A 22,609-nucleotide genomic window follows, 5' to 3' on the forward strand; every position below is an offset into this window, starting at 1 on the left:
GCATGTCATTCATTATCTATCTATCAGAGAAAATAGTTAAGAACATTTTTGTCATGTGTGTCAATCAATTTTGTTTTTGTATATGCTAGCAGAGGGCAATGTTATTCGACCGTATATATGTATCATTCTTTGTCACGCTGCAGCGCAAACGGCTTGACGGATTAAAATAAGAGGTGTTGTTTGATTCGTCTAAATTAGAGTGATTTGGTGAACGGAGATCTCCCTGTGGACTAGGTGATCGTGCCCGGGGAGAGGCCGTGCTTGAACAGTCTCAGTTCCCATCTTGTATACATGCAAGATGTTGAGAAAAGTTCGATAGCGAAATTCAGAATTATTGTAGTGCCATCTCTTGATAAGTAGCGGGAAGTCGCCGTTTTGATGTTTTATTTGTTTTTCCGGCAGCACCATCGACGCACCTATTTCTTCAGCAGCGCTTAACACTGCTGTCAACAGAAATATGTGTAGCGGTGGTGCCGACGGAGTCGAACCATAGAGTACTAGTACTAGAGAGATCAGTGCCCAGCAGTGGGACAGTAATGACATAAGAGATACACGAAACCTCAGTATACTCCGCGCCAAACTGCTAGTCCGCTCTAAAGCTGTTGCGTGCAGATGTAGTCATACAATTCGCTATGGCGACGCGATTCATTTCTATATTCAGAGCGGACTAGCAGTTTTACGCGGACTATACAGCATACATTTAAAAAACTCACCTGTAAGATAACCCTGGCGGGTTTGAAGGCTATCTCCACTCCTCCTTCCACCACCTGGTTGGTCTCCCACTCCAGCACGTTCTGGACATCTTTCTCTAAGACCTGGAAGTTGTCGCAGTTGCGCACACACGACTCCAGGAGTACCCTGATGCTGTAGGGCAGACGATCTGTGGAGAAAATATGACTTTATGTAACTTGGCTTAGTTCGTATGTATGTGAGGGGGAAACCTTCAAAAGGTACCCGATACCGTGGGCGACACAGGGTTATGTGGGGCTCTTAGCAAACTAAACCCCCCGGGGGCTGTCCTCGGCGCTGCTTAGAGGACTTCGGGATCTCCAAAGGAACGCAACCGGAGTCCTCTTAGCGCATAGCCCCGTCGGGCTCCACCCAGGTGAGCTTGTCGCTCGCCACACCGTCTAGTGTGTACAACGGTATGCGACCACACATACAGCCGTCCTTCCCGGGGTCGCTGACGGGCGGTTCGAGCTCCCGCTCTTGCCACCCGCAACCCCGGAAGCCCCCTTTTAGTCGCCTCTTAGACTAGAAGCCTAGTAATAGGGCACCGTTTTACCCTTACGTACGAACCCTGAAAATCTACTTATTACTCCAATCTCATAAAAACATCATGTTTGCTTACATATCATAAATATCACAGAACGATTTCGCGATAATAAAGCGCAATAAAAAAAGATTTTCACGTGATTGTTTGGTTTTAAATTATCTTATGTCATATTTAAATATTTACGCAATGTCATATTAAATATTAAGATAACATTTTATCAATACAAGTTTGATATTATTTTTATAAATAATTATTAATGTGTTATATATTGGCCTTAACCAACAATAGGCATTCACCTTAACTAAATTTATCAGGAAGAAATCCGATTCCTCACCGCCGCCGTGCCGTGGGAACGCTGACTACGCACCTACGTTGCCACCTCATAGTCCCGAACGTGGGAATCACTCTGGGCGCTAACATTGCCCCAGCAAGTCACTTAGGATAGTTAGTTTTAATTTAGGTTAGATTTAATCCAAAACATGTAATATTCTGTTTTGATTAAATACATATACAGAAGTAATTCGGTCTTTCTGTATCCTGGCTGCTGCATCTCGACGCATTATATAACTAATCTAAGGCCATTTTATAATTAAAACAAAAACCAGAATGCTTAAAAATATTGCCTATGTCACTCACACAATTTAGACGAATCCAACGACACCTCATATGTTAATCTGTCAAGCCGTTTGGGCTTTAGAGCTGTCACTATTTAATAAAACGGCTAGGCTGGTAATTGATTGGCTATTAAAGTTACTTGGCTGTAACACACATTGTATAGCGTAGGTACGCTACCGTAAATTTTTTTAGCGCGTACCGTTTTTTTTTTTTTTTGTTGACGAGGGGGAAGCCTTCAAAAGGTACCCGACGCCATGTGAGTGACGCCGGGTTATGTGGGATTTTTACCGCACTAAAACCCCCCCGGTGGCCGTCCTCAGCGTTTGGTGGAGAACTCCGGGATCTCCAACGGAACACAACCGGAGTCCTCCTAACGCGATGCCCTTTTATCGGGCTTACGCTCCTCTCACATTCCCTGGCAATTACAGCGATATGCGACCACAAAAAGCGCTGTCCTTCCCGGGGTCGCTTGCTGGACGGTTTGAGCTCCCACTCTTGCCGTCCACAACCCCGGAAGCCCACTTTTAGTCGCCTCTTACGACAGGCAAGGGATACCGTAGTCCTATTCTGGTCCCGGTACTACAGGGACAATTAGCGCGTACCCTATGGTACAGAACCTAGGGAGATGTCGCACCACTTAACATTTTTGCTAGGGCCGCTACCAGAGATACATACGCTACCCTCACATTATCCTCCGCAGTCGGGTAAAAATTGAAATAGTAAACACGTAGTCCACCAGATGGTAAGTCACTGCCGTATGGACATTTGTAATCAACTCTAGATAGGATTGATGATCTACTTAAAGTCAAACATAGATATGTCGATACTCCTTCGACTAAATTGGAGTGCTAAAAGTATGTCTCCCTTACCACACTTCAAACCAGAACACAGCAGCACTACACTGCTGTTATAACAGAAATTGGTGTGGCGGTGGTGCCTCCGAAACACAAAGAATTTACTACTTCCACCTTTACAACATCTTTTTTCATCGTCGACCCATTACTGTCCCACTGCTGGGCAAAGGTCTCCTCAGACTGAGAAGCATTAGGCCATAGTCCACCGCGCTGGCCAAGTGCGTATTGGTAGACTTCACATAACTTTAAGAATGATTTTAAAGAACTATTAGATATGCAGGTTTCCTCACGATGTTTTCCTTCACCGTTAAAGCAAGGGATAATCAGTTTCTAATAATATGCACATAATTTACAAAACTAGGGAGCGTCCCTGGAAGTTGAACCCTACGAAGGGCCGAATTTCAAACCATTTATTTATTCTATAACAATTGACCAAGTAGGAGTCGAACTCGCATGTAACCACGGTTCCGCACCACATTTTTTTACCACGCTTTTATTAGCTTGGGCTGTATGTATCTATGTAACGGAATATTTGAACTCGATTTTTACCCACTTTGAACGTTCCGATTAATTTAAAATTTTGAACATTTGTCAAGAACCGATGACAATATCTACATGATTTTAATAATTTTATCCCATTCTCCTCATCACGATCGTCAGGAATCAGGATTAACGATTTTCCTTGTGCGATTTTAGCGTGGTTTTTAGATTTTAAACTATAATTATTATGTTTGTTAATATTGTTCCTATGGCATTTAAAGAAATACTTGCATTCATAAAAAAATAAACTGTCTACCTATTACAGTTTAATAGTTAATACTGAAAATGCGAAAAAATAGCAAATTCTTGTATGGGGAAACTTTTATACTTTATTTTTAAAGTTTTTTTTAAACAAAAAAGTATGTCCCCCTTACCACACTTAAAAACAGAACAGCAGCGTTTAACACTGCTGTCATAATAGAAATAGGTGTAGCGGTGGTGCCGCCGGAGTCGAACCACAAAGGATTCTACCACCTTTAAGTCTATCTATTTATCTATTATGGTTCAAGACATAGAGCCCTGTGACAGACGGCCAGATGGAACAACACCGGCAGCATAGTAATAGGGTTCCGAGTTTCCCTCTGTTTACGGATCCCTAAAATGTATATATTTTAAAGTTTACTCACCATATTTTGGGCTTAAGGAACTGACGTCGAAATATTTATAGGTCTTTCCATTTATAGTCAGGGTCTTCACCAGCTTGCTGTACGGGTTGTTGGTGGCTGTAAAAATAAAAAATAATATTTAAAAATACCATTAATAGAAATTAATGTTTAAAAAGTCATTAAAAAGGTTTGTCTTCTTCGAAAACTCTTTGATTTGTTATCATGGGGGGGGCACAAAAAAAAATTTATGCATCCGCCATATTGGATTGAGAATGACGTCATTTAGCTAATATTTTTTATAATATAACAGTAGCAGACGAGCATGCTGTCCACCTGATGGTAAACGGCTACTGCCTATGTAAATCTGTAATCAACCCCAGATAAGATAAGATACCTACTTGATATAGAAACCACAGAAGCCAGCCATAGAATTTACTTCTATTATCTTCTTTCTTGCATCGTGAAAATTTGATTTGACTACCTAATACGGTTTAACAAATAAAGTGGAAAACACCGAAAAATATGTTTCTTGTATGACATCCCCCATTTATTTTCAAACTTATACTTTTAATCATAGATTAGTAAAGATACTTCGCCGCCTTGAAATTGAATGAAGTCGCAAATGGCTTATTATAGTAAGTTCTTTTTTTGAATTCTTGACAAATAAAAACATTTTTAGAGAAAATTTACGAATAAATAACTAATACTGCGTAATTTACGTTATAAATAAATAATTATTTCAAATATTTTAGGGACATTTTAGCACGGAGACGTGGCAAAACTTTTTTACGCAACTATTTCAATTCTCAAAACTGGGCACATTTTCTTGTTACGAGTGAGTAATCTTTACTAATCTATGCTTTTAATATTCATTGTTATAGTCGCCAAAGTTATACATACTCTGTAAAAATTTCAAGTATATATAGAGCCCTGTGACGGACGGACAGACAGCGGAGGATTAATACACTTAAATAATATACATTATGCAAAAATGTCTAATTAATATGTTTTGTATACAGAATCAGCAGTCTGATGTAACAGGTTGATGTTTGCATAATAAGCAGTTTATTATCTTTATTACTGTAAACAGTGTGAACTGATATGTGTCGTGATATGAAAATGTAAGCTTAAAACACATGTTGGCTTTTTAAAGATTTTTTAAGTGTTTTGTGAGAAGAATACAAAATAATTGGCCAAGGGCAAGTGAAACTCACACAGAGCGTTCTGTATCACCAAAATTGACATTTTATTGATTATTTTTAGTAATTTCATAGCAGCTGTTGAAGTAAATGTATTGAGAAAATTTGCTTATTCGTATTATGGTTCATACACATATACTCTAGAAAAAATTCATTTTATATCTAGAACAGTTCAAGTGATAGAGTCCTGTGCAGGCTAAGAAATAGGGTTCCATTTTAGCCTTTGGGTACGGAACCGTAAAAAATAATGATGGAACTAAAAAAAATGTTTTAAATAACAATAATGTAATGTAAAATTTTTTTCTGTAGTATAGATGTACCAATAGGAAGTATAGATGCACCAATAGGAAGTGACTACTGCGGTGGTCCAACATAGTCTTCAAGGATATAGTCCGCGTAAAACTGCTAGTCGGCTCTGAATATGAAAATAAATAGCGTCATCATAGTAAATTGTACGATTACACCTGCTCGCAATAAATTCAGAGCGGACTAGCAGTTTGGTGAGGCCTATATCAATTAGTCTTTAGCTGACATCAAGTAGAAATCTAATCTTATCTGAGGTGCTTTATAGATGTCTATGGGTGGCATTGACCACGTAACATCAGGTTGCTTGCAAGCTCATTCGATGCTCATATATTTAATCACATAATCGGCCAAGTGCATGTGAAACTCGCACATGGAGAGTTCCATACTGAAATTTTCATTTTTTTTTTAATTATTTTTAGTATTTGTTATTATAGCAGCCATTGAAATAATACATTGTGAAAATTTGAGTTGTTTACTTTTTATTTTACTTTACTTTTTAGTTTACTTATTATGGTTCAAGAAATGAAGCAAAAAATGGCGAAAGATAGCATTTTCTTGCATGGCGACACTCATTTATTTTAAATTTATTTTAGTTTTAGTATTTCTTGTTATAACGGCCACAATTATAAATACTCTATAATCATTATAAATCTTTATCTATTATGGTTCATAAAATAGAGCCCCGTTACAGATATCGGGAGCTCAGTAATAGGGTTCCATTTTTACCTTTTGGTTACAGAACCCTAAAAAAGAGTAAAACAAATATCATCAATCAATATATCTTTATTTTGAGAGATGGCTTATGGAACTTATTTGTAGATCGGAAAAATGGAACATTACTATTTATCTTAGTAATTTTGCACAGGAAAATGTTCAGGAAAGAATAAACATGGGGTCCGGATGCTTGGCAGTTGTTTAAACAGCTGTCAACTCGTTTGGTCGACGTCTCTGGGGACCCGAGAGCTGGCATGCATTTTGGTCAAAGAATATACTTTAATTTATTATTTTTAATTTTTTTGTAAATTTAATTATAATTGTAAATATTTCTCAGTTAATAAAGTAAATGTAGAACAATTAAATACAAATTTATTAATATTAGGAATATACACCATTGATAACATAATTTTTTTTTTTAACATATAAAAATGTTTTTTTAGTTTCTATTCATTTTATTTAATTAAATACAAAGATAATTTGTCATATAATGCCAATGATTAAAAAAGAGCTATCATTGTGAACAGGCAGGAAATGATTGGAATGATTGAACCATGATTGAACGTAAAAAAAATTCGTCTAATAAAATACGTAGGTACGTAGTAATTTGGCGACCTTGAACACTTTCGTAAGTTTGACGTAAGTAAATTTTAATTAAAAATTCTAACTAGTTCAAAGGTTAACTGTACTTGTTGAGGAATGGTAAACATGTTCTCAATAAGCCGATTTGAATAATTATGTCGTAAGTATTATTTTCGGTATCAAAAACGATTCAGGAATTTAAAAAACATGAGATTTTTAATCTACACTTCGATAGTTCGTATTCTTATCAGATTTATTTTTTAAGTCGTACGTGTTCTAAATTTGAATTTAGAAATGTAACTCACCCGCCATGGCGTTTCCCGGTCAAGTCACGTAGCCACGCACAGAATCACAGATTCTATAAATTCGAGATAATATTTTGTATAGTGTAACAAGTCGTATAATCAACTCGAGAGCATAATTTCACGCCGCACAGTAGTCGAACGATCACTGTCATTCCACACTACTAGTACTTACTGTCCATTTGACTGAATTCTTACCGTTCAGAAACATACTACGTAATACGTATGATGACTTAACATTCTTGACTTTTTGATAGCGATTTCTGAATCATTTTATTCAACTTTAATTTATAGAAATAAGACTGATAATAGAAAATCGACAGGTTAATATCAAAAGTGGTATTGAACAACTCATCGAACTAAATTACACTTTATCTGTATGGTGTTAAAATAAATATTACAATGTTACTGTTTATTTATTTTATTTATTTTATTTATTTGACACACCAACAGCATAACATACAGAAATTTTATAAATAACATTGTGATATAATAAGATACACTGGTATGTAAGCCAGTTATAGGCATGTACAACATTTATAGAAATAGAGACGTGATATCTATGCAAATAATGTAAGATACTTAGAAAAGAAAATAAAATAAATCTATACAATAAATATACATAGTTTACTCAGGAAGCAAAACTGTTGAGGTAGGTAGATAGTTTGTTTTTAAGACGACAACATTCGTCATGAAAAATGTCTATGTCGGCTGATGCACACACTTGGTTATATTCAGCAGAGATCCTAGAGAGGGTGGAATGTTTGAAGAGGTGAGTTCTACTAGGTGGTACATGGAAGATTTTGGTAATAGGATGTCGTGGGTAATTGTATGGAACGTTTATACTTAATTGTTGCAATAAGTGGCTACAATCAATTTTGCCGGAAATTATTTTTTTGAGAAACATGATATCGAGTACCATGCGACGGTTTTTTAATGACATAATTTTAAAATGTTTTAAGCGGAGATCATACGTAGTACGGTGGAAAATTCCTGAAGAATGAAACGCTAGGTGTCTTGTGAAAGCCCGCTGTATGTTTTCAATTCGCTGTGAATATTTGACAAAATGAGGGTTCCAAATAACTGAAGCAAACTCAAGTTGACTGCGAACGAGCGAGTTGAATAAAGTAGTTTTACACTTCGATGACAGAAACCCCTTGGTATTTCTTTTCAGAAATCCAAGCATTCTTGCGCTTTTTTTAACTATTGCGTCTATATGAGCACTAAACCTAAGTTTGCTGTCCAAAATAACACCCAGGTCTCGAATTTCGTTTACTTTTTGTAATATCTCGGAGTTTAATGTATAAGATGATGATACTGTTGAGAATTTTCTCGAGAATGTTATATGAAATGATTTTTTTGCGTTTAATATCATGCCATTTCCTTTACACCACATATTTATTCTATCTAAATCATTTTGAATAAGGTTGACGTCTAATGTGGATTTTACTGTTTTATAAATTTTTAAGTCGTCAGCGAAGAGACAAAATTTACAGTTACGTATTTGAGACCCTATATCGTTTATGAAGGCGGAAAAGAGGACAGGACCGATATGAGACCCCTGAGGGACGCCAGAGACTGCTGTATACTTCTGTGAACAGTGACCGTTGACAACCACAAACTGGAGTCTTTTTGCCAAGTATGATCGAAACCATTCCAGTAAGGACCCGTCGATTCCATACATTTTTAATTTGCATATAAGACGCGAATGGCAAACCTTATCGAATGCGCTGGAGAAGTCCATATACAGAGCATCTACTTCCTGTCCACTGTCTAACTCTCTACAGAGGTGTGATGTAAAGGTCGCAAGGTTAGTCTCAACAGAGTGGCCCTTCCTAAACCCATGTTGATTTTCCGAGAGAAAAGAATTCAAATGACGTGTTATGGTTGGACAGACCAAAGATTCGAATAGTTTGGAAATGCAGGATAGAATTGAGATTGGTCGGTAATTACTGACGTCAGTGGTGTTGCCGTTTTTATACACAGGAACTGTTAAAAACCGTCTAGTTTTTTTCATTTATGACCTTGTACTGCTTGTTTACAAGTACTATATCTTATTTTAATTTTTAATCAAATATTATGTATGCAACTCGCTACGAAAGATATGTTTTTTGGTTGCAAGGTCTTTGGCTGCATCGTTTATGTCTGAATATTGCGACTGAGTTTGTCCTGACATATTTTTTTTTTATAATATTAGAGTAGCAGACGAGCATGCAGTCCACCTGATGGTAAGTGGCTACTGCCGCCCATGGACATCTGTAATCAACCCCAGATAGGATTAGATATTCCTACCTGAGGTCGGCCACAGATGCGCCGCTACCCCTGAGGACTAAGCTGGAACGCCTCGGAAAAGTCTGTCTCCCTTACCACACCCTTCAAACCGGAACACAGCAGTGCCTTACACTGCTGTTATTAGGTAGAAATAGGTGTGGCGGTGGTGCCGCCGAAGTCGAACCACAAAGGGTTCTACCACCTTCAAACATATAACGAAAGTACTCCATATAAGTGTACTTAATAAAGTTGCTCGGATGTGGATTCATATTATAAGAACATACGGTACTGGTTAGTGATCTAACTAGTATATGTTTTTAAACCGGTCATAAAGCTTTTGAAAAGCTTGGCGACACGAGTGACGAGTATACCGGTCTAAAATGCAGTGGGATCCGGGTTTGAGCCCCGGCCAGACATAAATAAATGATGAATTTAGTTTATATTCGGGGTTTAGTTGCTTGCGTTCCTTCGTTTATGTGTGTCCATGGCATACACGCTACAGGAAGATCCTAGTATGCGGCTATGAGTGGACAAAGCGTTATGTTCTTAATATCTTTCTTAACGATTCCTGTCCAATGACAATGAAAATGCAAATGCGGTGTAGACAGCACTTGTTAACGAATCAACTGTTGTAGACTGTACGGTGCACCTGATGTTGTTTCGTCGTCGCTCCTTGTAATTGACTTGTTGTGTGACTGAAGTTACAACTTTGCTTGAAGCTTACTTGTTGTGCTTACACGCACATATCTAATTTTTATTTCTAAACAGGACGAACATCTTCTAAATAGATTAAAAAAGCCTGCCGATATTTTGCCTACCGAAGCAAACTGCTCCATATCTTAACTATGTTAAACGAAGACCTGTGTCCAACATTGGGCCAGTAATAATTTGATAATAAAACTGGCCTATTATGTATTATGACTGCAAAATTACGTAGTCATTTCGTAAAAAAATCTGAACAAAAGTTCACTTTAGTTTCCGAACGTCACGATATTTGAATATGTCAACTGACAATGACAAAACAAATTGACAAACAAAAAAAAATAACCGTCGCTATAGAAATTACATGCGTTGTTTTGTTATTAGTTTTGATAATTTAATTTATTATAGCGTAAATAAAAAGTGAAAATGTTCTCGTTAGATTTGAACTCTATCGGTTCAGCCCTATCTGAATCTAGTGATGCTTTGAGTGGTGTCGATTTTTCTGGAAAATCGCTAAAATTAAATGATGAAAAAGATGGTAAGCGTTTAATATTTCTCTATTTTTCATTCAGATATCATTTAAGTGGAGTATATTTAGTGTTTTTATAGCTGATGTTACTTATAATCATTTGTTTTTACTATGATTTTTAAGATAACCTCCAAAGCGCGGTATTTTGTTTTTCCTAGTTATGATGTATGTTTACGTGTAAATTATATTGTGAGTAATATTATAGTGCGTGTCAAACTGCTAGTCCGCTCCGAATATAGAAACGAGTCGCATCGCAATAGCAAATTGCAGATATTAGCGGCATGAAGACAGCGCGGGACCCCCCGGCCCCCGTCTGCTGCTTGCTCTCGCCCACGGGTACTTAGCTGCGTTAGTGTGAGCTGAGTGCAACAACTTCAGAATGGACTAATAGTTTGGCGCTGACTATACAATATATTATAGTCCACAAAAACTGCTAGTCCGCTGATGAATATTGAAATAAATCGCCTCGCCATAGCAAATTGTATGACTATGCGAGCAGGTCGCAACAACTTCGAGCGGACTAGCAGTTTGGCGCGGACTATACATTGTTATTATTAGATATTATTTACCCTTTTTTGAAAAGCCTCATATATAATACGTAATGACAATCATACCACACTGTTCATATAATTAGTTGGCTGTTTATTATTCAGGCCACTTATTAGAAGTTTTTTTTATTTGATTTATTTTTTAAGAATGTTTTATGTTGTCATTCTTGTTATTGTTTATAAAATTTTATAAGATTTTGCATGTTCATGTGTTGTTTTTGATGGTGGTAGAGCCCTTTGTGGTTCGACTCTTATTCCTGCTTTATAACAGCAGTGTAGTGCTGCTGTGTTCTGGTTTGAAGGGTGTGGTAAGTAAGACATACTTTTCCGAGGCATTCCAGCTTAGTCCTCAGGGGTAGCGGTACATCTTTGGCTGACGTCAGATAGTAATATCTAATCCTACCTGGGGTTGATTACAGATGTCCATGGGCGGCAGTAGCCACTTACCATCAGGTGGACTGCATGCTCGTCTGCTACTCCTATATTATAATAAAAAAAAAACATCAGGTGGACTGCGTGCTCTTCGCTATTCAAAAAAAAAATCAATAATGAATACCTATTCCAGCCCAGCCAATTGTGGATGCCATCAACGCTTGCCCAAACCTCCACTACTTAACCCTTACCGGTAATACCCTGGGCGTCGAAGCCGCGGGCGCCATCGCCAAAGCCCTGGAACACCACCCGGAGCTGAAGATAGCGCGCTTCTCCGATATGTTCACGGGGAGGATGAAGACGGAAGTGCCATTAGCGTTGGTAAGTTTTATTAACACTGCACTTTGTTTTCTTTAATGCTAAGTAACATTTAATTAGATTATAATTTTTAATATTAGATTATAATTATAATTTTTGCTTACTATAGATAAAAATTTAATTGATGCTAGGCTTAGATGATTAATTATTAGTAAGAGGTGTTATTTGTAGCACCAATATAGAACTACCATCTTTGTTGCCAAATGTTAAATTTTTTTCTCATACAAAAACAGATATAACCACATGATTTGCCTTTTTAACCTCGTACACTCCTGAAAATATGGTCTATAGGCAAATAAATTTCTGAAATGTGTATTTAACAGCTAAAAAAATACATATTTGTCTTAAAAATGTTGTGAATTACTTTGGAAATGAATACCATTTTCCCTTAATGGTCAAAATCTTGTTCATATTTGTACAAGATTGATAGTGGCTTTGTACCTTATATTAAAGGTGAAAGGTGAGGTCATTTTGAAAGTGATAGAACCCTTTGTGGTTCTACTCCAGCGACACCACCACTACACCTATTTCTGCCTAATAACAGCAGTGTTAAGCGCTGGTGTGTTGTAGTTTGAAGGGTGTGCTAAGGAAGACATACTTGTTTGAGAAGTTCCTGCTTAGTCCTCAGGGGTGGCCACACATCTGTGGTAGATCTCGGGTCGGACTCAGATCTTGTCTGGGGTTGATCACAGATGTCCATGAGTGGCAGGTGGACTGCATGCTTCTCTGCTATTCTTATAATATAGAAAAAGAAAAAAACCCTTAAATGATCCACTTATTTGCTTCTTTCAATATAAAAATACCATTTTTGGATCCCTTACAAAACAATGTTGGACTTTACTGATTAAATGTTCACAATTTTTACAGAAAGCCCTCGGAGACGGCATGATAGCGGCCGGAGCAAGACTGTCTTATCTGGATGTGAGCGACAACGCCCTGGGACCTATCGGAGTTGAAGGTTTGGCCAAGTTGCTGCAAAGCGAAGTGTGTTCTCAGTTAGAGGTATGTTTAGTATGGAGTTGAATTAAATATGTTGAGAAATACTAGTGTTATAATAAGAACATCTTTTTGAGGTTTATACCGATCTTCTGAATTTTAACCATTTAAAAAACATAAACATAAACTTTTTTTATTTTATTTTTATTTTTTATTTTATTTTTTATTTTTTTAGCTTCTTTCCCCTTTATTTATTATTTGTTCTATAGTATGCTATCTCTATATTTAGACTTAATTTTATATATTAGTCCTGCATTTATCATTTAATTGCACCCTCCCTATTATTTTAAGTCATCTCTTCTTTAACTCCTCATCCTAAGGTTGTCTGGAAGATATCGCTGTTTTAGCGATAAGACCGCCTTTTGTATCGTCCAAAATTGTATGTTTTATTTTGTGTTCTTTTTTGGGTACAATAAAGAATATTATTATTATTATTATAAACTTTTTTTTACATTTAGTGGTACGTAAGGTGGTAAAACTAATAAGGTTCAACTAAGATGTATCACTGCTACACCAATTTTCAGGGTAAAGTAGTATTATGTTTTAGGTGGAAGGCTACATTACGGCTAATTTACAGATGAGACAAGCTTAGTCCTTACGTGGCAACTGTGATCGGCTTCAGGTAGAACCTGCTCTATATGGAGTTCAAATCAAATCAAATCAATTTTTTTTAATCAAAATAGGTTCTTTACAGAGCACTTTTTGAATGTCAAACTACCACCACCTCACAAGGTGTTTCGTTATGGAGAAGAAGCGGCGAAAGAAACTGCATAACACACATCTTTTAAAAAAATGGATTTTACAATGTTAAACTTAACCTAATGGTACATGTGGAGCTGCAACTACTTCAGACCACACCGTTTTGTCAGTCAAATAACGTTGGTTACAGATGTCCATACAGTAACTTACCATCAGATGGCCTGCAAGCTATATAGAGTTGATTACAGATGTAATGTTGTTTACAGTTGGTTGTGTGGTAAGGGAGATATATGTTCCAGAGGCGTTCCAGCTTAGTCCTCAGGGGTAGCGGCGCATCTGTGGCCGACCTCAGGTAGGAATCCTATCTAGAGTTGATTACACATGTCCATATGGCAGTAGCCACTTACCACCAGGTGGACTGCATGCTCGTCTGCTACTTCTATATTATAAAAAAGGCGTCTATACAGTAGTGATTTACTCAGGGGGACTACACGTGTGCTTATAATCTTATAAAAATTGACCCGTGTGGCGGAGTGGTCACCATATCGGTCTGACGCGCAGAAGGCCCCGGGTTCAATCCCTGGCCAGACAGAAATTTAATGGATGGCTTTAAGTTTCCGTTTCTGGGTGTATTTATGTATTTGTCACTGTGTTCATAGCACCCACAACAAACAATCCAAGTGTGGGGCTGTGAGTGTAGAAAGCGTATTCTAATTAACCTTTTTTTTCAGGAACTGCGGCTGAACAACAACGGTCTGGGTATAACCGGTGGTAGATTGCTCGCCCAAGCGCTAGCAACGAATGCTCGTAAGTTAAAAGTGTTTGTGGCTGGACGGAATCGCTTGGAGAACGATGGTGCCATAGCCCTGGCGAAGGTGTTTCAGGTGAGAGAGTTATGGAGTATGTCTAAAAACTAATTTATACTTTGCCAGATTTTCAGCGTAACTATAGATTGGGCCTCCAGCCCGAGAGGCTGCGAACTCAAAATTGACCAAAATAAGGAATTGTAGTTTAAAAACTAAAAACCACGCTAAAATTTCACAAGGAGAATCGTTAATCCTGATTCCTGACTATCCTAATGAGGTGAACGGGATAAAATTATTAAAATCGTGTATTGTCATCGGTTTTTCATAAGTGTTCAAAATTTTTAATTAATCGGACCGTTCAAAGTGGGTAATAATCGAGTTCAAAGATTCCGTTACATACATACATAGATACAACCCAACAAAACCCAAGCTAATAAAAGCGTGGTAAAAATGTATTGGTGAAACGAGTCTTGTAATGGAAACGGTTACGCTAGGGCGTTCCGTTACCATAATAATTGCTAATTAATATCGATTTGCACACATCATACGATACGATTCGATATTTGTACCGGGTTGTAGTGGGCGGTGAGTAATGTTTTATGTATTGTCTCTTTCTATAATTATTATTATTTTAACTTAAGACTTAGGTACAATTTGTTTGGCCATTTTATTCAGGGTAAACCGAAGAGTGAAAATTGTATGGATGTGTGTTGTATTTGCATGTGCGCGCTTGTGTGTGTGCTTGAGTGCGCAAGTGTGTGTAATATGATGTGATTGCTTTAACAATTCAAGTGTTTTAACAATTTTATCTTTATTACAGAACATCGGTACACTACAAGAGATAGCAATGCCCCAGAACGGTATATACCACGTCGGCATCGCTGCTCTGTCTGAAGCCTTCAAGTGTAACCCGGCGTTAGCGAAGCTGAACCTGAACGACAACACGCTGGGGGCGAGGGGGGCGGCTGCGTTGGCTGGCGCTATGCCTAGGTAAGTCGGGATAAGGGGGTGATAGGGGGTAAATGGGGATCTATGGGGAAATGAGGGGTTTAGAGCAGGAGTGGGGTAAGATAAGGCTGTGAGAGTGGGTAAGATAAGGATGTTAGGGGTGATATGGGGGTCAGAAGACGGGTAAATGGAGGGGGCGAGTTGGGGAAATAAGATGGTTAGAGGAGGAAGGGGTAAGATGGGGATATAAGGAGGGTTAGGTAAGGTGGAATAATGAAGTGAGGGGAGAGGGAAAAGCGGAGGTGAGATGGGGAAATAGAGGGGGCCAGGCTCAACCTGAACAACAACACGCTGGGGGCGAGGGGTGCGGCTGCGTTGGCTGCGCTATGCCTAGGTAAGGGCCGGGGAAAGGCGGGGGTGAGATGGGGTAATAAGGGAGTTGATTACGGGGGGAATGAGGTAGTGACAGAAGAGGAAAATGAGGGGGTGAGATGGGGAAATAGTTGAGGTAAGATTAGTTTGAAGGTGGTAGAACCCTTTATGGTTCGACTCCGTCGGCACCACCGCCACACCTATTTCTACCTAATAACAGCAGTGTTAGATGCTGCTGTGTTCCGTTTAAAGGGTTTGGTAAGGGAGACTGACTTTTCCGAGGCGTTCCAGCTTAGTCCTGGGGTAGCGGCGCATCTGTGGCCGACCTCAGGTAGGAATATCTAATCCTATCTGGGGTTGATTACAGATGTCCATGCGCGGCAGTAGCCGCTTACCATCAGGTGCACTGCTTGCTCGTCTGCTACACCTATACTAAAAAAAAAGGAGGGATTAAATTAAGGGGGTGAAAAGGGAGGGCTATGAGAGGAGAGGGAGTGAAAGAAGGGGGTAAGAGATGGGTTCAAAATAAAGGAGAGTGAGAGGAGGGGGGGGGGGGTAAAAATAAGGGAGTGACAAAGGAAGTTCGGTTTCGGTTTAAAGAATCTTTATTGTCTTAAGAAATTACAAAATTTCACTTACAAGACAACTTATGCTAACTTATGAATAGGTTTGTTACAGTGAGCGTGCTTATGATATGTTATATATTATATACATATTTATTTATATATTACTCAGAAGCCATCAGCATTGTTTTGAATTTTATGTATATTAATGTTGTTTTAAAACTTTTAACTAAATTATATATTTATATTTTCTATTACGTATTTCATCACTTTCTTTTTAAATATACTTATAGGTTTAATTTCTTTTATATTTTTTGGTAATTTATTGTAAATTTTGGCCCCTTCAAACATTAGGTTTTTAGATCCATATCGAGTTCTAGGGAAAGGTAAGTTAATATTTATATGAATATACGATTGAGAGGAGAGGGGTAAAGTAAGTAGGGATGAGAAGAGGGGAGATGAGATAAGAAGGGTGGTAGGTGGAAAGTAACATGAACGATGAAAGAGGGGTCGAAAAATAAAAAGGTTTTCTATATTGCAATGTATATGATGCTTATCTTGGTTCTCCAATAGGGTTTTATTGATAGTTTATTATACATATTCGTAGATCACATTAACCATTTAACATTAGAACAAATTAAAATCATACTTATTGTTCCAGATTGAAAAATTTGAAAGCCATCAACTTTGGAGATTGTTTGCTGAAGAGCAAGGGAGCCCTAGCCCTTGCTAAGGGTCTAAAGGACAATTCTATATTATTGGATGTAAGTATGATGTGATGGTGGTCGGATATATTAATGCTTTGTAGTTTGATTCCTGAGGCACAATCGCTAAAGCTATTTCTGTTATAACAGCAGTTTTAAGCGCTGACACACTTATCTCAGGCATTCCTACTTAGTCCTCAGGGGTAGCGGCGCATCTGTGGCCGACCTCAGGTAGGAATATCTAATCCTATCTGGGGTTGATTACAGATGTCCATGGACGGCAGTAGCCACTTACCATCAGGTGGAATGCATATATTTATAAGTTTTGGCAAAGGGAGATCTCCCGATGGGCTAGGTGATCATGCCCGGGGAGCGGCCGTGCTCCGACAGTCTCAGTTCGGAGCTTGTATATATGCAAGATGTTTAGAAAACTCCGATAGCGTGATTCAGCAGCGCCTTCTCTTGACGAGTAGCGGGAAGTCGCTACAAAGTAATTTAACATCAGGAGTGCCCGATTTACAATTAAAATGTATTTATTTTCAGTCGCTGGATCTTAGCTGCAATGAAATAGGACGAGACGCGTGTATGGAGGTTGTGAACGCCATCACATCGTTACCGAACAGTGCTGAGCGGCTGAACAGTGTGGTGTTAGCCGGTAAGTATTATAAGATTCTAGCAAACGAGCATACAGTCCACCTGATGGTAAGTCACTGTATGTACATCTGTGAAGGTGGTAGAACCCTTTGTGGTTCGACTCCGGCGGCACCACCGCCACACCTATTTCTACCTAATAACAGCAGTGTTAGGAGCTGCTGTGTTCCGGTTTGGAGGGTGTGGTAAGGGAGATAGACTTTTCCGAGGCGTTCCAGCTTATTCCTCAGGGGTAGCGGCGCATCTGTGGCCGACCTCAGGTAGGAATATCTAATCCCATCTGGGGTTGATTACAAATGTCCATGGGCGGCAGTAGCCACTTACCATCAGGTGGACTGCATGCTCGTCTGCTACTCCTATATTATAAAAAAAAAAACCAACTCCATATAGAATAGGTTCTACTTGAAGCGTACACAGTCGTTGTACCTGAGGACTTAAATGGTCGCATTATATGTAGCTCTGACGTGTGATGTATGTACATGCAAAAATAAAAATATACAATATATGAATAAATATGTTCTTAACAGTGTATAAAGTCTATCAGTTTACATTTAGAGCATGGGATCATCATCATCAACCCATTGCTGTCCTACTGCTGGGCACGGGTCTCCTCTCATCACGAGAAGGATTAGACCATAGTCCACCGCGCTGGACAAGTGCGTATTGGTAGACTTCACATACCTTTTCTGAAGTGAAAACTTCATTAGCGGCGTTGTGAACTTTTTGTGTGAAATGTTAAACTCGCGTCAGGACACGTGGCCTGATCGAAAATTCGTAAGACGGCAAAGCAAACGTCAAGATGTCATCCGGTGTCAGCATAGAAAAAATATGTCAATGGGTGTCAGTTTCATTTTTTATTTATTACATTTTATTATTCAGGTAAGGTTTTGAAACTTTTCACTTCTGCCGGTACTCTCGTAGTGCAACGCGTCGATTTTTTTACCGAATCATGACTTGGAGTAAACCTTTCTAATTAGCGAGTTATGTCTGCGACTTTTGTTTGTTGTAATCATAGATTAGTAAAGATTACTCACTCCTCACTAGGAAATGTACCCAGTTTTGAGAATTGAAATAGTTGCGTAAAAAAGCTTTGCCACGTCTCCGTGCTAAAATGTCCCTAAAATATTTGAAATAATTATGTATTTATTACGTAAATTACGCAGTATTACTTATTTATTCGTAAATTTTCTCTAAAAATGTTTTTATTTGTCAAGAATTCAAAAAAAGAACTTACTAAAATAAGCCGTTTGTGGCTTCATTCAATTTCAAGGCGGCGAAGTATCTTTACTAATCTATGGTTGTAATTCATTATTGTTTGATTTCAGGTAACAGTTTGGGTGGTGCCGCTAACAAGAAGATAATGAGGGACAAATTGGGTGCGTCCGCGCAGCTCAGCGACGATGAGGGCAGCGGGGATGAATGTAAGTTGGTTTTTAGTAATTGTGAATCAATTTGAAGGTGGTAGAACCCTTTGTGGTTCGACTCCGGCGGCACCACCGCCACACCTATTTCTACCTAATAATAGCAGTGTTAGGCGCTGCTGTGTTCCGGTTTGAAGGGTGTGGTAAGGGAGACAGACTTTTCCGAGGCGTTCCAGCTTAGTCCTTAGGGGTAGCGGCGCATCTGTGGCCGACCTCAGGTAGGAATATCTAATCCTATCGGGGATTGATTACAGATGTCCATGGGTGGCAGTAGCCACTTACCATCAGGTGGACTGCATGCTCGTCTGCTACTCCGATATAAAAAAAAAAAAAAATCATTTTTTCATGTTCATTTACAATAACGCTCTAGCGTAACCGTTTCCGTAACAGACAACACATTTTTGGCAATGGGGGATTTTCTTGCGTGGGACACGCAGAAGTAACTGATGAATGATTGTAGAATTTCTATTTTAACATTTTTTTTAAATATATAGATATAATATATCCTTTGGTTTTTTTAATAAAAAATTGTAATAAAAACATTTATTTTTTTTCTAATAAAAAAATCATATTTTTTTTACAATTTCTTACACTATGAATAGACGGAAAAAAATACAATTTTTTTTCGTTTTAGTAATTGTAGAAGATATATATTTATTTATTTGATAATTATCGTTTCAGACGTATCCGATCCGGACGAGGAATCCGACAAATCGGATGAAGACGGATCGGACGAAGAGAAATCTGAGGACAGCGCCACCGAGGACGCTCAGCACCTCGACACCGTCATCAGTATGGGCGAGGTCATCAGCTTGGATAACTCTGGTGAGTTGCTTATATATTATACTAAATGATCTGGCGATTTTCGTATCTCCTAAAATTATTAAATTCTAACTTCTTGTATAGTCCGCGCCAAACTGCTAGTCCACTCTGAAGTTGTTGCGCACAACTACAAGCATGTACTCCGTAGCAACAGTAAGGGCACACTTTTTTGTTTTTTTATAATATCGGTGTAGCAGACGAGCATACAGTCCACCTGATGGTAAGTGGCTACTGCCGCCCATGGACATCTGTAATCAACCCCAGATAGGATTAGATATTCCTACCTGAGGTCGGCCACAGATGCACCGCTACCCCTGAGGACTAAGCTGGAACGCCTCGGAAAAGTCTGTCTCCCTTACCACACCCTTCAAACCGGAACACAGCAGCGCCTAACACTGCTGTTATTAGGCAGAAATAGGTGTGACGGTGGTGCCGCCGGAGTCGAACCACAAAGGGTTCTACCACCTTCAAATACTACATGCGCGATGTCCCCGCGGTCGAGAGCAGCTGGGGGGTGCCGGGAGGTCGCGCTGTCGCAGTTCCGCTGATCTCTACAATTTGCTGTTGCACGTGACTCGTTTCTATATTCAGAGCGGACTAGAAGTTTGGCGCAATGTATACCCAAGCATACGTAGATCTACAAACTCTCAAGGAAATGCAGAACTGCTTCACGCTAGAAACTATTCTGGTTCTACCACCTTAAAAGATAATTGTCGCTTGGTTACACTGAAAAAAAATTATTTACTAAATACTTGGTCTATGTTTTCATTTTCATATATCTTGTTTCAGGGGTAGAAGAAGTACAGTCGGAAGCAGCACAGTTCATAAAGGACCCATCATTGGACAACTTCCTGAAGCTGGGACCGAATGCGGTTGATGTTTTAGAAGCATATGTGCAGGTTAGTATTTAAGTAGACTGGTATAGGCCGCGTAAAACTGTTATTCCGCTCTGAATATAGAAATCGCGTCGCTATAGTAAATTGTATGAGTACACCTGGTCGCAACAACTTCAGAGCGGACTAGCAGTTTGGCGCGGACTATAATGTGTTGATGATGATGATGTATGTATCTCCCCAGACCCAATATTAGCTATGGAGCGTTTTCCAGTTTGAAGAGTGTAGTATGGGAGTCACTCTTATGCGTGGCATTCTAACTTTATACTTATATCCATATTCAGTAGGTCTGAGAATCGGCTACTATCTATCCCCTAAGTCCGCGTTTCCCAACCTGTGGTCCGCGGACCCCTGGGGGTCCGCGAGTATACGTAAGGGGGTCCGTGTCATCTCCGGACCATACATAAATTGCTCATTAAATCAGCAAACCAGTTTTATTAGAAAAACGTGATGTGTGAAATGAAGAGAAAAAAAAAAAACAAGAACATAATACATAAATCGGTCTTTCAAATCATGTTTTGGCGGGGTTTGTTTTTTTTTTTTGCTCTTCATTTTATTAAGGGGGTCCGTGAAAAATGTGCTTGATTTCCTAAGGGTCCGTCGACTGAAAAAGGTTGGGAAACGCTGCCCTAAGTGATAAGGGTTGTTCACCATTAACATTTTTTTTATTTATACGTCAACACAACGTTTGCCGGGTCAGCTAGTTAAACTATAATTATTCTTCTAATTTCCCCCAGACCTTAACAGACCCAATATCAGCGATGGAGCGTCGCGTCGAAGCCTTACTCTGTGTCTCCGGGCTGTCCACATCGAGTGCGATAGCAGCGACGGCGGCTCGCCGTCTCTGTCGCTCCGCGTTCGAGCGAGCGGAACAGAGCGCGGAGACGTGGCCGCTGGCGAATTGTATGTTGAAGGGGCTCGGTTTGATCAAGGTGAGTTGGATTATTTAATTTTATTCTCACTAATATTATAAATACAAACGTTTGTTTGTTGGTTTGGACAAAAACTTTCTTATAGTCCGCGTAAAACTACTAACCGCGTAAAAATGAATCGCGTCAGTAATTTGTATGAATACACCTGCTCGCAACAATCTTAGAGAGGACTAGCAGTTTGGCGCGGACTATACCTTGGTGCAACATTTTGATACACTCTGAACACAAGCGAAAAGGCGTGAATACGAATATGTAAATATGCTGCTCGGGCGTATTCGATAACTAAGACGGGGTACATCTTTTTTTAGGTTTTACCGCGACTTAAAGAAAATATATTTTATACTTTTTCTGTGCGGGTTTTTACATTGTACTCATTATTATTCGGCGACTTACTCTGTACACGTTGCAATAAATACTCGCCAACAATTCGTCGACTAACGTCAAACAATGATGAGTATGTAAATGTTGCGCATGAGTACATTCTCATAATCCTTTGACATACGTTATAAAACTTCCTAGAACGAACATCCTAGCCAAATACAGCTGAGTAGGTTATTCACAAACTTGTTCTCGCGTCTAGTCGTCTATGCACGACGTGTTCAGATACTCGTTACATTCGAAACATTGCACTAAGAGATTTCCGCTGTCTATTATCACCAAAAAGATAAAGTATTTGTAACTTTGGTCACCAGTCGGAGAACAAAGACTACAAGATCCGTTGGCGGTTACCGGCGTGCTACTCCCTCCTCGCCGAAGAGCTAACGGCGTCGTACTGCCCGGCGGGCGTGCGCGACACGCTGCGGCTGTTCATAGCGCGCCGCCGCGCCGCGCTGCCGCCCGACACGCGCGACGTACTGCAACGACACGCAGTATATACGCACTGAGAAACTACGATTCAAAAAACACCGACTACGTTGCACTTTTCACGATTTTCTGTGTTTTATTTACGTTTTTATCCCGATTCCATGCAATTTTGAGCGAAAATCACACTATTTTCGATAAAAATAAT

At 39.1% G+C, this 22,609-nt stretch overlaps 2 protein-coding genes across 2 annotated transcripts in view; one reads left to right on the forward strand and one right to left on the reverse strand.

Moving 5' to 3' along the window:
* Nucleotides 1-7,153, reverse strand: part of LOC140755412 (cytoplasmic aconitate hydratase) — a 51,536-nt gene extending 44,383 nt beyond the window's left edge. The window contains exons 1-3 of the mRNA XM_073090616.1: nucleotides 6,997-7,153; nucleotides 3,912-4,007; nucleotides 714-880 (exon numbers count right to left, since the gene is read on the reverse strand). Of these exons, the coding sequence (XP_072946717.1) occupies nucleotides 714-880; nucleotides 3,912-4,007; nucleotides 6,997-7,003 (270 nt within the window). The 5' untranslated portion in view covers nucleotides 7,004-7,153. The remainder of the gene's footprint in view (nucleotides 1-713; nucleotides 881-3,911; nucleotides 4,008-6,996) is intronic.
* A 3,151-nt stretch (nucleotides 7,154-10,304) lies between these two features.
* Nucleotides 10,305-22,529, forward strand: LOC140755656 (ran GTPase-activating protein). Its single transcript, XM_073090957.1, has 12 exons — nucleotides 10,305-10,504; nucleotides 11,609-11,796; nucleotides 12,661-12,795; nucleotides 14,220-14,372; nucleotides 15,115-15,284; nucleotides 16,839-16,941; nucleotides 17,425-17,536; nucleotides 18,858-18,953; nucleotides 19,635-19,778; nucleotides 20,565-20,674; nucleotides 21,406-21,600; nucleotides 22,293-22,529. The coding sequence occupies exons 1-12, from the start codon at nucleotides 10,393-10,395 to the stop codon at nucleotides 22,482-22,484; spliced, it is 1,710 nt and encodes a 569-aa protein (XP_072947058.1). The 5' UTR covers nucleotides 10,305-10,392; the 3' UTR covers nucleotides 22,485-22,529.
* The last annotated feature ends 80 nt before the right edge of the window (nucleotides 22,530-22,609 follow it).

Source organism: Epargyreus clarus, unplaced genomic scaffold, assembly GCF_041222505.1.
Source record: "Epargyreus clarus isolate Ecla_fem2 unplaced genomic scaffold, WU_Ecla_fem_2.2 ptg000033l, whole genome shotgun sequence".
NCBI lineage: Eukaryota > Metazoa > Arthropoda > Insecta > Lepidoptera > Hesperiidae > Epargyreus > Epargyreus clarus.